The sequence below is a fragment of the Bos indicus x Bos taurus genome, chromosome 12 (assembly GCF_003369695.1).
Source record: "Bos indicus x Bos taurus breed Angus x Brahman F1 hybrid chromosome 12, Bos_hybrid_MaternalHap_v2.0, whole genome shotgun sequence".
NCBI classification, from domain to species: Eukaryota; Metazoa; Chordata; class Mammalia; order Artiodactyla; family Bovidae; genus Bos; species Bos indicus x Bos taurus.
In genome coordinates this window covers 68,529,575-68,545,214 of record NC_040087.1, presented here as the reverse complement: position 1 = coordinate 68,545,214, position 15,640 = coordinate 68,529,575, and the positions used below count along the sequence as shown (strand labels likewise).

At 43.3% G+C, this 15,640-nt stretch overlaps 1 protein-coding gene across 2 annotated transcripts in view; it reads right to left on the bottom strand.

Moving 5' to 3' along the window:
• GPC6 (glypican 6) overlaps positions 1–15,640 on the bottom strand; it is a 1,232,535-nt gene that overhangs the window by 7,588 nt on the left and 1,209,307 nt on the right. For both annotated transcript variants that reach the window (XM_027557801.1, XM_027557800.1), the window contains one exon: positions 2,613–2,788. In XM_027557801.1, the coding sequence (XP_027413602.1) occupies positions 2,613–2,788 (176 nt within the window). The remainder of the gene's footprint in view (positions 1–2,612; positions 2,789–15,640) is intronic.

The window sequence follows — 15,640 nt, the reverse complement described above, 5'->3', positions numbered from 1 at the left end:
CTTTAGTCGTTTTCACAAGGGGGAAAATGCCCATTAATTAAATTCAGAGATATCACAATTGCTAAGGGAATTGTTTTACACACTGGTATTATGAACAAGAAGTTACATAACCTTTACAGAGATATTATTGAGGTGATTTAGAATATTAAAAATGTGGTAAGCAAATAATGACAGGAAATTCTAGCTGAGAAAAATAATGGCTCCATCTCTTTCTGAAAAGGAATCACAAATGCAGGTATTTAAGGGGTGAGTTTTAAAAATGTCAGAAGCAATAATGGTGATGATGACTATAAGATATGATAGTGGTTTATAAGACAGACAGTATCCTAAAATAAGCTTCCGTGGTGGCTCAGATGGTAAAGAATTTGCCAGCAATGCAGGAGACCTGGCTTCGATCCCTGGATCAGGAAGATTCCCTGGAGAAGGAAACGGCAATCTATTCCAGTATTCTTGCCTGGGAAATCCCATGGACAGAGGAGCCTGGTGGGTGATAGTCCATGGGTCAAAAAGAGTCGGGCATGACTGAACGACTAACACTTTCACTTTCATCCTAAAACAGGAGGTTAAGTTTGGTGCTGAGGTTACAGCAAAGTGATACTGAGTGTTGCTGATTTTAATTTTCTTTTTGGGGGAAATGGAGCAGGATGTCTTCTCCAGGACATATCTTAAGTTTTGCCGATTGATATGTATACAACCTCTTTAGGTCAGAGAGGAGAGAGAACCAAGGCCAACATCAACTAATTCTTATGTGCCTTGAATTATTTAATCCAATAGTCATTCTCTGATGACAAAGTGCTTTATTAGACAGAGAAGATAGAAAAGATAAATTGAAAGGAGTGAAGCTAAGAAATGAACAGGGGAGAAGCAGCAAAGGCTGAAACCTAGTGTAATTTTCTCTTCTGAAGAGGGAAGGAGACATTTAGCAAAGAGCAGAGAAATACTGGGAGGACTGAGAAAGTTTACAGCAAGTTTATCAGGTTGGCAATGATCCTGCACTTAGAAAGTTAATTTTTGAGTTATTTTAAGTGGAATTAAGCTCCAAAAATTTTCTTCAGGGGAAAACTCAGTAGAATGATGGTTAAGACTCAGATGACTTCATGTCTCCCATCTGTAACTTGTTTCTTTCTATCTCATTAATTCAAGCACATAGCATCATCTTTTGCTTCAGTGACCAAATTATAGAATCACTGGCAACTCCACATCTTATGTTCAAGGAATCTTCTCCCAAGAACTCTCTCTATAAGAATATATATTAAAAAAAAAAAAAAACAAAACAGAAAACAAACAAACAAACTAAAAAAAAACACCCTTGCTTTTATAGTTACACATCTAGAAGCCACTTAGACAAAACCCAAATATGGTTACTTTCATTCAACATGTACTTAATAGTCTTTCAAAATCACTTTTGGTATTTTGTAATCTTAATAAAATAGTCATGTGTAATATTACATCAGCATTTTCGTATTTCACTCAAGATTTCAGATACAAGTCAGTGGGTCTTGTATGTGCACAATTAGAGAGAGAACAATGCAACTGACTTCATGGAACATGAGATATTCATTTTAGCTCCTTTACACATGGCCTCAGACGAACCTCCCAACAATCCTAACTCAGGTATGCTTCCCTGAAGTGATCTTGAGTGATCGTGAGGACATTCTCTTGGTGGTTGGGAGGAAGGATGGAAGTTTGAGGCAGACACATAAATGCTGATGGGGAAGGGGGAGGGGAAAACATTACTTTGCTGTCTTGTAGTTAAAGGATTAACTGGCAGACAAAACTGAACTTTAGTTTTGGTACAGTTGAATGTCAGCCACTGAAACTACTCCTTAGGAGCAGCTATGATTTTAGTCGTATCCTAAAGAAAGATCAGGGCTCTCTGCCCTATAAAGAACTTTGCAGATGAGGTAAGAATGACACAAAAGAGCCAAGGCACACATTGCTCTTAAAGAAAAATTTTGATAAACTTATTCATAAAACAAAGACAGGCTTACAGACTCAGAGAACGAACTTACGGTAATCAGGAGGAAAGTGGGGAAGGATTGTTTGGGAGTTTGGGATCACTAGGTACACACTGCTATATCGAAAATGAATAAGCAGCAAGGACTAACTGTATAGCACAGGGAATGATGCTCAATATTCTGTGATAACCTAAATGGGAAAAGATTTTGCAGAATAATAGACACATGTATATGTATAACTGAATCATTTTGCTGTACACCTGAAACCAAAACAACGTTGTTAAACATCTCTGTTGATGTTGAGTCGCTAAATTTTGTCTGACTCTTTGCAACCCCATGGACTGTAGCCCACCGGGCTCTTCTGTCCATGGGGTTTCCCAGGGAAGAATACTGGAGTGGGTTACCATTTCCTCCTCCGGGGGAATCTTCCTGACCAAAGGATCGAACCCGAGTCACTTGCATGTCCTGCACTGGCAGGCAGACTCTTTACTGCTGAGCAATCAGGGAAGCTCTCTAAATGACAAGTCTCCAATACAAAACAAAAGTTAAAAAAAAAAAAATAAAAATAAAATTCTTTCTTTAAAAAAAACAAATTACAGAATCAGCTTCTATAACGGTTTTCACTCTGGAGGGTGCTGATAAAGGCTATCTTACTCGTGTCCTGGAAGTTGACGTCATTGCCATTGTATGCGTTCTTCAGTTTGTTGGTCATCACTCGGAGAGCCATGATCTGCTGCCTGATGAACGTGTCAGGCCGCGTGATGTCCACGTCCACCTCCGGGTTGTTGATCTGGTTGGTCAGCCCGTCATTCATGATCTCAGGCAGGTACCTGCAGGGTACAGAGAGAGAAACCAGTTGGGGTGAGGCAGGAGGCACCTTGAAACCAGATTCTGTCACGCTCTTTCTAACAGTGAACCCAAACGTCAGCAAAACCTGGGCTTGGTTTCCTGGAAAAAACGCCAAACAGTGAATACAAGGCATACGTTTTCCCAGAGAGAGACGTGGCTAAAATGGCTTCAGAGCTGTCTCTAAATGGCACTGAATTCTCATGTAGGCTTGCCTACAAATAAATGCTCATCTAAGGACTTCCAGAAATTATTCCTTAAAATTAATTACTCTGTCTCCCTCCATCCCAAACATTAAGATGGTTAAGTCAAGGACTTGACAGCTCACTCAGTGATCCTGTGAATTTTGCTAGTAGGACCTGAGCTTGTAAATTATACATGACCTTAGAGGGTTTCCTTGTACGAGGGTGCTCTTCCTCAATTGAGGAGGTCTGATTCCAGGTTTTAATCAGAACAAACTTCTGGATACAAAAAACCATCTTTGGAAAGTTGGAGGAGCAACCAGTGATCATTGGAATATTTTAAGTGTCCATTATGATTTTTATTTTGTACTAGAATCTTGGGTCTAACTCATCACTGAGTAGAAAAGTAAAATCTAATGTCAAATTTATATCACCATTTTTTAAAACTTGTGCTCGTGTCAAATTGTCAGTCCTTCCAATGTCAACTGCTTAAGTTGCCCATGTGTGTTTATACCAGCAGAGACTGAAGATCTTAGCAAAGTGCTTGCAGCGCCAGACTCCTTACTCTTGTGACCCATCTGCTTTCAGGCCCTCTCCTCCTCTCACAAGGTTCTCACACATACAGCTTCTTTCCTGTTTCCTGTGTCCTGAGTTGGAGTTCAGAGGGCTACAGCAGCTTCAGAATTCCTTGCCTCCCCTTACCTCCGTCTTTCCATCCTAGCGCATCCTAAATGACCTGTCTGGCTAAGCTTCACAAAATACTGCTTTCATCACGTCACTCTTCTGTATCTAATCTCCATGGGGTGCTTACTTAATGCCCGTCATTGTGCTAAGCACTTTACCTGCATTACAAAAATTCGATTTCCCAGCAAATCTAGGAGGTAGGTACTATTTTATCCCCATTTTGTGTAATAGAAAACAGAGGCTTAGTTACTGTGCAAAGTCACAGAGCTAATGGATCTAACTTCAGAGCCCATGTGTCTAAACACTGCATCATATTGCCTGTTTGATCACAAACTCCAATTCACACTTTATGGCTCAGCACTCCAAGCCCATTTCTACCTCATCTCTACTTTCTCAGGCTTCAATTCTCCTTTCAAGGGGCATTCCTTGCCTTATGCAATCTTCCACAGGGATTCATCTTATCTTTGCTGGCAATGTACTTTTCCATTTAAGTTCCAAATATCTTTAAAGACCCAGGTCAATCCTCACTTTCTCTTTAAGATGTTTTCCAGCTTTTAGGGACCTGCCCATTCTTTCCTGCTTCCCAGTGGCACAGTGGTAAAGAATCTGTCTGCCAATGCAGGAGATTTGAGTTTGATCCTTGGGTGGGGAAGATCCGGGGGGATCTTCCTAAATGCCATTTCCTAAATGGCAACCTACACCAGGATTCTTGTCTGGAAAATCTCATGGATGGAGGAGTCTGGAGGGCTACAGTCCACTGGGTCCCAAAGAGTCGGACAGGACTTAGTGACTTAGCATGCACGCCATTCTTTCATAGGGCTTCCAAGTTCGGCAGGGTATTTTGGGCACTGCACCAAGTCATCTGCTGAGAGAGGGAGATGGGGCTGAAGGCCAGCCTGAATGCACCTGCAGGGCACCATTCACCAAAAGGGGTGCCTTTTTCTTTCCTTTCCTTTTCTTCTGTGGGAATCTTTTTAGTTTAGAAAATTTCACTATACACCAAAGTAAAGACAATAGTGTAATGAACCCTTGCATACCCATCTGGGTGCTTTTTCCCCCCTAATTCCTACAAAGGCACTATATTTGTCTGGCAAGAAACAGATGGCACACTCAAAGGAGCAATAAAGAGAGTTAAAGAAGAGACAGTTTACAGAGGTGTGAACGGGGTTGAAGGAAGCCAATGTGATGAAGAACCCTGGGGCTGGCAACAGCAGAACGGCCAGAAGGGATGGAGCTGTTACCAGAATGCACCAGCTCTGAAGCCATGGAATGTGGCCGGAAGATGCTGCAGCTGCCAAAGCAAGGTCCCTCAAGGAGGGAGCAGAGGGAATGATATCCTGACCTCTCCAGTCCCTCCTTCTGACCTCTGGCTGCTGCCTCCCATTGGCTGAAACCAACTGGAAACCAGAAGGAAGGGTTATCCAGCTGATGTGATATGTAGATGTTCTCCTTTAGGACACAGACCAAGGTTGGAAGGACGAAGAGTAGATTTCAAGGAGGGCAGGGGGTGCCAGAACATCCAGCCCAGGCATCTGATGGACTGGTGGCAGCCCTGCCTAGTTGCTATCATTAGCATTCTTCAACTGCCTCTCCTGATGTGGCTTGAAAGCTGAAAAAAACTTCCCTTCCTCAGAGAAGGTGGGATGATATGAGAGAGTAGTATTGAAACATATACACTGAAAGTGAAAGTTGCTCAGTCGTATCCGACTCTTTGAGACCCCATGGACTGTCCATGGAATTCTCCAGGCCAGAATACTGGAGTGGGTAGCCTTTCCCTTCCTCAGGGGATCTTCCCAACCCAGGGATTGAATCCAGGTCTCCTGCATTGCAGGTGGATTCTATACCAACTGAGCCACAAGGGAAGCCCACTACCTTATGTAAATGAATAGCTAGAGGGAGTCTGATGTATAATGCAGGGAGCCCAAAGTCAGAGCTCTGCGGCAACCTAGATGAGTGGGATGGGGAAAGAGGTGGGAGGGAGGTTCATGAGGGAGGGGGCATATGTATTCCTAATGCTGATTCATGTTGATTGTATGGGAATAACCATCACAGTATTGTAAATTAATTATCCTCTAATTAAAATAAATATATTAAAAATAAAAAATTTTCCCTTCCTCTATTTTGTCCTTCCTATGTACATATACTCATACAATATATTTGTGCTTAAAATTCTTCCCCTTCCTGCAGGTTATTTTGCAAGTTTCCAAAACCAAAGGCTCTGTCTGTCAGCCTCCAAAAGAAGAAATAAAAACACACAAAGAAACTTTTATATTTAAGCCATTTTTCAGGTAATGAAATCTTATGCCTGATGTGTTTGTACACGAACTGGTTTACCCATCCCCACCCAGGGACCGAACCTGGGTCTCCTGCCTTGCATGCAGATTGTTTACCATCTGAGCCACCAGGGAAGCCCCATTTTACATTAGAGGTCTCTGAATAAGCTCCATGTCTTTATCCATATCTTGAACAACCAAGATGATCATGAACATTCATGATATTCATTGCATAATGAAAAATAAAACATACAGAGTGCACTGCAAATTCTGGTCCATAAGACTTCACCGTATTCACTGCCTTAAAAAAATGTCCTAATTGAAATGAAGAGTCAGGGAGCTATATTTATTTTTAAAGTGTAACTTCTATGCTGCCTTTTCATATATCTGGTATACCAATAAAACTTTGTTAGATTCTGAGATTGTTTTCCTGATATACATTCTGAAATATGACGTTGATTGACTATTACTGACATTCAATTATATGTGCCAGGTTTGGTGAGTTCTACCTAATCACTAAAGCCCATTGAAATACACAACCCACGGGTCGGCCAGCCTCTGCTGGCACAGAAGCGGAGGGGCTAAAAGGTGCTCATGGGTTCTGGTGTTGTCCCTTAACATTCTGAACAGTGATCCCTGTGGCTGTACCTGTGCTGAGTCAGAGGAGGGCTTTGTTTCTTTCAGCTGCTGTGTGCATGGCCCAGCTAGCTGAGACTCATTTATCAGAAGCCGACTGCGATAGCTTACATGGGAACGCTACCCTTGGGAGTTTGAGCACACAGGAACAATAACAAGACTGCCAAAGAAACCCAGCCTCTAACTGCATCTGCCGATGCTCAGCCACTTACAATAAAAACAAGTAACAATGCACCTATGTCCTTAAGAACCTTTCTTCCTTTCAGTGTATTCAAAGGGGAACTTTAGAGACTATATGGAAACTTACACTGAAAAACACAGTTGGAAAAGAAAATGGCCACGTTGTCACCCCAGGGGCATATCCAGAGGCCATATCTGTGGATGTCCAGAGTGCAGCCTGGGGGACACCTGGAAGCCCAGTTCAGCGCCAGCCCAGTTATTTGTTGCCTCTCTTGTTTGATCTCTTTGTGCTGTGTGCTGTGCTTGGTCGATCAGTCAAGTCCGACTCTTTGTGACCCCATGGACAGAGGAGCCTGACAGCCTGCAGTCCATGGGGATTCTCTAGGCAAGAATACTGGAGTGGGTTGCCATGCCCTTCTCCAGGGGATCTTCCTAACCCAGGGATTGAACCCAGGTCTCCTGTGTTGCAAGCGGATTCTTGACCATCTGAGCCCCTGGGGAAGCTATCCTGCAAGAATGGATGCACCTTTGAGCCCATAATATTCTTCCCTTTATTAGACCTTGCACCAGCTCTTTGATGTGAGGGCATTTTTGTACCGTCATGGTTCTGGGAGACATGGGAAGGGAGGAGAATGTTGCTACAGAGAGCCCAGGTTCTGAGGCTGGCTCCACATTTAACTGGGGCAGGGAAAGCCCAGAAGTGACCAACTGGAGAGGTGTCACTATTTGCCACTACCTAGTGCTATGGTGTGGAAAGTAAGTGGCATCCGGGAAGAGTCAAGCATAGCTTCCCAATTTTGTTACCCTCAATTTTGTAAGACCACATGTAGGGGCTAAATCATTGGCAGTTTGGCAGAATTACATATCTTCTCATCTGCTATGGTCAGCTTGCTTGCATTCTCCCCAGATCCACCTGTTGAAAACCTGATGCCCAGAGTGATAGGATTAGATGGAGAGGCATTTGATCAAGAAGGCTCTGCGCTCGTGATTGGGACTAGAGCCCTTACAAAGAGGGCCACACAGGGCTTCCCAGCCCCTCTGCCAGGTGAGGATATGACTAGAAGTCTTCCCAGAAGGGGTTCTGGTGGAGGATATCACTGTGAAGCTTGTGTGATGAGTGACTTGGCCAGCACAGCAGGCATGCCGGACCCAGGACGCTGCTGTCAGTGGGCTCGGGATGGATGGAGCATTGAGAAATACCGACTCCTGCTCAAGCTAGAGGGAACGTAAAATGCCGCAGCACTATGGAAAACAGTATGGCAGCTCTTCAAAACAGTAAAAATAGAGCTACTATCTGATCCAGCAATTTCACTTCTGGGTATATATCCAAAAGAATTTAAAGCAAGGACTCAAATAGATATTTCTCTGTTGACAGCAGCATTATTTACAACAGCCAGAAGTGAAAGCGAACCAGGTGCCCACTGACAGATGAATGCATAAGCAAAAAGTGGTCTATACATAAAATAATTCAGCCTTACAAAGGAAGAACAGGAATTCCTGGTGGTCCAGTGGTTAGGACCCCATGCTTTCACTACCGAGGACTCAGGTTCAATCCCTGGTCAGGAACTAAGATCTGGTAAGTTTGGCAAACCATATGGCACAGCCAAAAAAAATAAAAAAATTCTGACACATGTTAACGTGCCAACAGGGGAAGACAGAGGATAAGATGGTTGGATGGCATCACTGGCTCAATGGACAGGAGTTTGAGCAAGCTCCGGGAGATGGTGAAGGACAGGGAAGCCTGACGTGCTGCAGCCCATGGCATCACAAAGAGTCGGACATGACTGAGCGACTGAACAACAACAAAAACGACAACATGCCAACATGGATGAATCTTAAAGACATCATGCTAAGTGAAATAAGCCGATCACAGAGGCACAAATGTATAATTTCACTTATGGAAGGCACCTGAAATAGTCACATTTGCAGACATAAAGCAGAATGGTGGTGGCTGGGACTGGCAGCGGGGAAGGGAAGTGTGGGGAATTATTGTTTGAGTGTGGAGCTTTAGCTGAGGAAGGTGAAGATTTTTGTGGATGGATGGCAGTGATGGGTGCACAACCCTGTGAATGTACTTAATGCCACTGAACTGGACACTTGAAAAATGGCAGAAATGTTAAAATCCAAGTTATATATGTTTTACCACAGTTTTAAAATTTCTAACTTTTAAGTACCATTTTTCTAAAGTTCTTGAGAACTTTTCTATTTTTCCTTTCTCCATTTTTCCGGGCTGCTGCAAAGTGGTATTATTCAAAACATACTATGACTTTAGGTTTTAAGTGGACTTATAAATTCTTGAAGACTTTTGAGCTGGAGTTGTCTGTGGCCTTAGGTACTTCAAAGAGATGGGACACTGAGACATGGTCAAATGCACAGAGGCTGACCCAGGACACCTGAGATCTCTCTGGAATCCAGCTGTGTGATTATGGGTAACTAACTTGGCTACTATATATATGCACTATATATATATGTGTATATGTATATAATGTGAAAAGTGAAAGTAGAAGTGTTAGTTGCTCAGTCATGTTCGACTCTTTGCAACTCCATGGACTGTAGCCCACCAGGCTTCTCTGTCCATGGAATTCTCTAGGTAAGAATCCTGGAGTGGGTTGCCATTTCCTTCTCCAAGGTGTCTTTCTGACCCAGGGATTGAAACTGGGCCTCCTGCATTGCAGGCAGATTCTTTACCTATTGAATCACCAGGGAAGCCCATATATAGTATATATATATACACACACTATATATGTATATACATAGTAAGTAGTGTATATATACACACACACACACACACACAGTACTATCCATATAATATAAAAGCCATTATATAAGGGATATAACTGTATGTATATATCTGTATATATAATATTTACCTTGTTTGTTTCATAAGCTGCCATATTAAGTAAAGTGATATGAAATTGCTTGACAAATATAATACACTATACAATTGCAATGCATCCTTATGAAAATTAAGTTGTTAACATAGCTCCCTCAAATGCTGAACCTGTTTCTTAGGAGGGCTGACAGCAGCAGAATTCCAAGCTTTAAAGCCTGGATTCATGGACAGAATAGTGATTTGCTGTGGCTTTCCTCCAGCTGGAGGATGTGGGGCATGAAATGGCCTGGAACCTTTGGAGGACACACCGCTCATTGGTTGTGCCAGTGAACAGAAGCTAAACTCTTTGACTTGGCTTCTCAACTCATTGGCAGGAGCTGCCGACACCATCCTTTCTTGGTAGAACCGGAGTCAGCAGACTCCAGGGTGGGAGGGAGGAAAGACCCAAGAGCCAGGCCCCAGGGCTCCGAGCTGCCGACACAACATGCTTCTTTCCTCCTGTCTGTAGCCATGTTTCTTATCATTTCCAGGAGGGGCACACAGTATCCTGCTCCCCCCAAGGCAGTCAGCGTTCGTGGGGTCTTCCTTCCTGAACATCCCAGAGAAGGGAACCGGGCTTTTAGCTATGCCAGGTTGGAGAGTCGCCTGTTCTCATCCCAGACAGGCTTCCCACTTTCCCCAGGTGCTTGCCCGGCTGCGTATACATCAAATATTTTACAGTTCTTTCAAACACAGCTGGACTGCTTTGGACATACCCTGCAATCAGACTAAGACAAAACTCCAGATCTGCCAAGTTGCTGTCTCTGACACATTTCTCATCACTACGCACCATTTCACCACTCTGCCAGCTGCTCGCATGTACCCACTCATGACTTCCTAGTTTTTTCGCTTAGTCAATCCACTTGGTGGCTGCTGAGAGTGACTGACCTATTTTCTAGATTTTTCTACTTTTCCTATTTCCTACAATTTACTGTATTTACCTCCTGGCCTCAGGGAGGATTTCCTTGGGGGACACAGTTATTTCTGTGAGGATCAGATGCCTTAAAAGACAGCAAAGACTCCTGGCAAAAGCTGCGTTACCAACGGATCCAATTAATCCTTGTCTCCCAGCCGGCCTCTTGATGGCCTCCTCATGTCCGACTCTGTGCGACCCCATAGACGGCAGCCACCAGGCTCCCCCATCCCTGGGATTCTCCAGGCAAGAACACTGGAGTGGGTTGCCATTTCCTTCTCCAATGCATGAAAGTGAAAAGTGAAACTGAAGTCGCTCAGTCATGTCCGACTCTTCGAGACCCCATGGACTGCAGCCTACCAGGCTCCTCCGCCCATGGGATTTTCCAGGCAAGAGTACTGGAGTGGGGTGCCATTGCCTTCTCTGGAAAAGACACAGTTCTGGCTAAATACTAGCTGACAAGGACGGAACCAGGAAGCTGTCTTGCCAACTTTAAAGGGAGAAAAGAAAGAGTATGGCTATAACTAACTCAAGAAACCCTGAAGACTCTGAGATTGTCTATGTTCTGTCCTGGGATCCATAGGCTTTGGGGACCTGCCTCAGACTGGATTTCATCACATTCCTCCTGCACCATCCCATTATCTTCTACATTCCCTTTTTCTTTTTAACATCTGTGAGCTTAGAAAAAGGATCCCTGTGAAGAGAACAAAGTCCTCATGAAAGACACAGGTGATGTGATTCAACATGGTTATGTCAGTTGGGTCATTTGTAGAGACATAAATGAGCCTAGAGTGAAGTTAAGTCAGAAAGAGAAAAACAAGTATTGTATAATAATGCATATGTGGGGAATCTAGAAAAAAAAAATGGTACAGATGAAACTATTTCCAGGGCAGGAATGGAGACACAGATGTAGAGAATGAGATGTGTGGACGTGGGGAGGAGGTTGGGGGGATGGGTAGGATGAATTGGGAAACCTGGGATTGACCTACATGCACGTGTGTGCCAAGTTGCTTCAATCATGTCTGACTCTTTGTGACCCTGAGGACTATAGCTTACCAGGTTCCCCTGTCCATGGGATTCTCAAGGCAAGAAAACTGGAGTGGGTTGCCATGCTGTCCTCCAGGGGACCTACCTGACCCAGGGATTGAACCTGCATCTCTTATGTCTGCTGTATTGGCAGGTGGGTTCTTTATTGCTAGTACCACTTGGGAAGCCCTGTAGACAATGTTTGTGTCCTGCTAAGATCTATAGATTGAAGCCCTAAAACTCAGTGTGATGGTGTTGTGAGGTGGGGTCATGGGGAGGTAATTAGATCATGAAGGTGAAGCCCCTATGATGGAATTAGCACCCTTACAAGAAGAGGAAGAGACCAGAGCCCTCTCTGCCTCTGCCACTTGAGGGCACAGCTCAGAACAACTGCTTGGAAGTGGGCTCTTATTAGAACCCAGCCTTGTTGACTTCTAGCCTCCAGACTATGAGAAAATAAAATTTTGCTTAAGGTCTCCAGTCTATGGCAGCATTGTTACAGCAGCATGAGCTAGGACACTAATTGAATGCGGTTTCAAAAGCATCCATTGAATCCAGGGATTCAAAGCATCCATTCTTGGCCCCCAAGGGCATCTCATGAGAGACCAGAGGTTTGTGGAGACAGTATCCTGTCTTGAGAAAGCTGTGCTGCATTTCCAAGTCAAAATTCCCTCTTGATGCACTTGTGAAGCTTAAGCAATTTGTTGTCGAGATGACTTTAACCTGGCTCGGGCTCAGCTATCTTTAGTGCGTGATGTTCCGTATGAACCACACGACCTGCCTAATCTAGTTGCTGTTGTCATTTGTAATAGAAGGAAAAGCCCATTAAAGGAAACATCAAGGGTATCCTTGAAGGTGAAGAGAAAACAGCAAATCGTAACATGTTCCCCAAGGCTTGTGCGTGAACTGAAAAAAGGGAATATCTTACATATTAATAGGAACTTAAAGGAGGCCTGCCGAGATGAAACACAGGACTGTGTGAATCTGAATATCAGATCGACAACGAATCCTTAGTGTGAGTGTGTTCCACTTGGTGTCCGCTTTTCTTAGGTGCCAAAGCTGGCAACTCTGCCTTTGAGCCCTGCTACTCAAAAATGCGATCCCTGGACCAGAAACCCTTGCTTCCCTGGGAAACATATTAAAAATGTAGAATTCAGTTCCATCGCAGACTTACTGAATCAGAATCTGCATTTTTTTTTAACAAAACCCCCCAGATTTTAGCCTGTCCATTTGAGAGGTGCTGCTTTAGAGGTTACCAGCTATTCTCACAGACTTTATTGCATTGGTCTTTAGAATTGTCCCAACAGGGTGGCAAGGGAAGGAGAAGCAGATGAGGACCTTTCCTGACCACCTGGTCCTGTTGTCAGAATGGAGGTTTCCATGCTGACAGGGTCACGGGCGTGCCCACAATTTCCTCCCATCAGAGGGCACACTCTCTTCCTGCTACCTGACCTTCTGTTTCCAGACCTGCTGGGCTACTGAAGCACACTGAGATCTGCCAGAGATGGATGAAGGTGAGAGCAGGAATGAAGATGGGCCCATGTTCTAGGGGAGACACTGCTCATACATCCTTGACCATCACCTCAACGCAGCCGCTCTTACCCTGCAGTTGCCATAGCAGCCACATCTGTGTGTATCCTGTTTTGTGTCAAAGTCATCACTAATTTCAACAGGCGATATTCATTTTGTAATAGCTATTATAAAACAATACATACTGGGGGAAAACAATGCATACTTGGGGACACAGAGTGACATATCTATTGTAGGAGTCATTTTGATTTTGGAAATGTTAACATATGAAATAGACATGCTTCTGAATCAAGGAAGTACAGTAGAGAGCTTAGAGCAGCATTCAGAAAGCAATCAGGAGAAAAATGGGTGATGGCAGACAAGTCTGAGCAAGTACTTAGGATAAAAGGGCTGCAGAGACTGTGGTTAAAGGAATTGGAAGGATGAAATATTGTACAAAGAGGAAGAAATATCTAGGTTACTGGCAGCCTCATCTCACAGGTCTGAGTTTTAAAACTCCAGAAAATTTCTATCAATGCTAGTTAACATTGCTGTTCCACACTTGATAGATTTTTTTTTGAAATCAAAGTTCTGTTTCTTTTGTTTCACAGGGTGACAAGAATAACCTTTCTTTTTTTTTTTTAACAAGCATTTCTAAACATTTCAGAAGGCCTTTCATTTGAAAGTCCATACTTCAAAAATAGGGAAAAAATACCTTGTCTGCATTACAAATAGATTTTTCAACTTACAAAATAGTTTAGTGGAATTTTTTTTTTAGTGACAACTTCTCTCCTGTGTTCCTAGATCAATTAATATTTGGATGAGAAGAAAGCTTTAATTAAATTTAACCCAACAAGTCTGTATTGGTTATCTACTTACAATGTTATTAAATATAAAGTTATAATATTAAGAGTTCATTATAATGGAAGAAGTAAAAAGAAGAGAACTAAGAAAACCCTGTGAAATTATAACTTTTCAATGGAAGTATAATTTGAGTCACAAATATTTGCCAGTGTTATCTTTTTATTAATACATTGGGTTGAAGCCTGGAATATTCCTGCAAATGATTTTATTGTATTAAATTTGATGATTTCTCTCACCTGCATAAAATCCTCTAATGGCTTCTCATGGACTCAGGATAAAATTCAAGTCTGGTCCCTGAGTACTGAGCAGGTGTGTCTCCTGGCTATGTGGTCCTTTCCCAACCCACAGGCCAACAGGACGGTACTTAAAGTTCCAAATTCCACTGTCCTGCCTCCAGTAGCTGTGCTTTTTCATGTGACACCCCACTGCCATCACACAGTACTTAATTGACAGAGCCTTGCACAGCGCCTGAGCTGAGGGTGTGCTTAACAAGATTGCTAATGGACTGAACGAACAAAAGAGCAAAGAATCTACTTCATTTGTTCTCCTAGTTCAGGGATGGCAGTATATATCTGTCAGTTGTTTAGAGTCAGGGTATTGAAATGAAATGGCTTCTCAGGTGGCTCAGTGGTAAAGAATTTGCCTGCAATGCAAATTGTGAGATTAAATGTGAGTTTGATCCCTAGGTCGGGAAGATACCCTGGAGAAGAAAATGGCAGCCTGCTCCAGTATTCTTGCCTGGGAAATTCCATGGACAGAGAAGCTTGGCAGTCTACGGTCGAGGGGGTTGCAAAGAGTTGGACAGGACTTAGCGACTAAACAGCAACAACAAACTGCAGTGAAAAGAATACTCTCTGGGGTTTGGGACATGTCAGCTTTCACCTTAGTTCAACGGCTACACTTAGACTAATGGTTTACCCTGTCTAGATTCCTGACTGCATAATGAGGAACTTGGCTGAACCATCCCAGGCTCTTCTCGCTCTGACTCATGGTCTTTATCTTCCCCATTCATTTTCTTCATGGAATGTAGTCCCCTCCCCAGTCCTTGCAGCAAACCTTTCTCTATACTTCTTCTGTAAGAATTTACAGGGACTTCCCTGGTGGTCCAGTGGTTAAGAATTCACTTTCCAATGCAGGGGATGCTGGTTTGATCCCCAGTCAGGAAACTAAGATCCCACATGCTGAGGGGCAGCTAAGCCCCCTTGCTGCGACCACTGAGCCTGCGTGCTCTAGAGCCCCCGAGCCACAACTAGAAAAGCCCACGTACTGCAATGAAGACCCAGCGCAGCCAAAATAAAAAAAATAATAATAAAAAAATTTGCACATGTGCTAATATACAGTAACCTGTGTAACTCTCCATGGGAATGCAGTTCAAAACACAGCCGCCATTTTAGCCGAGGCTAAAAGGTAAACACAGATGGGCAATGGAGCAGCCTGAAAAATCAACTTTATTCATTAGACCATCTGGTCATCCTTTACAGTGTCTTTCTGTACAGTCATTAGGAAAAGACACATTAGAAGCTGTTAATTCACAGCCGAATTTGCTGGCCCAAGGTCCCCTTCACAGAAGACCGGAAACTGCTAAGTTACTAAGCATTTTTGAGGGGCAGCACTGCTGATACTGTGAAAAGCCTTTGGTACCCTCATAATTTAAGACTGTCACATGGATATTTGGGGGGTAACTTGAAATGACTGCA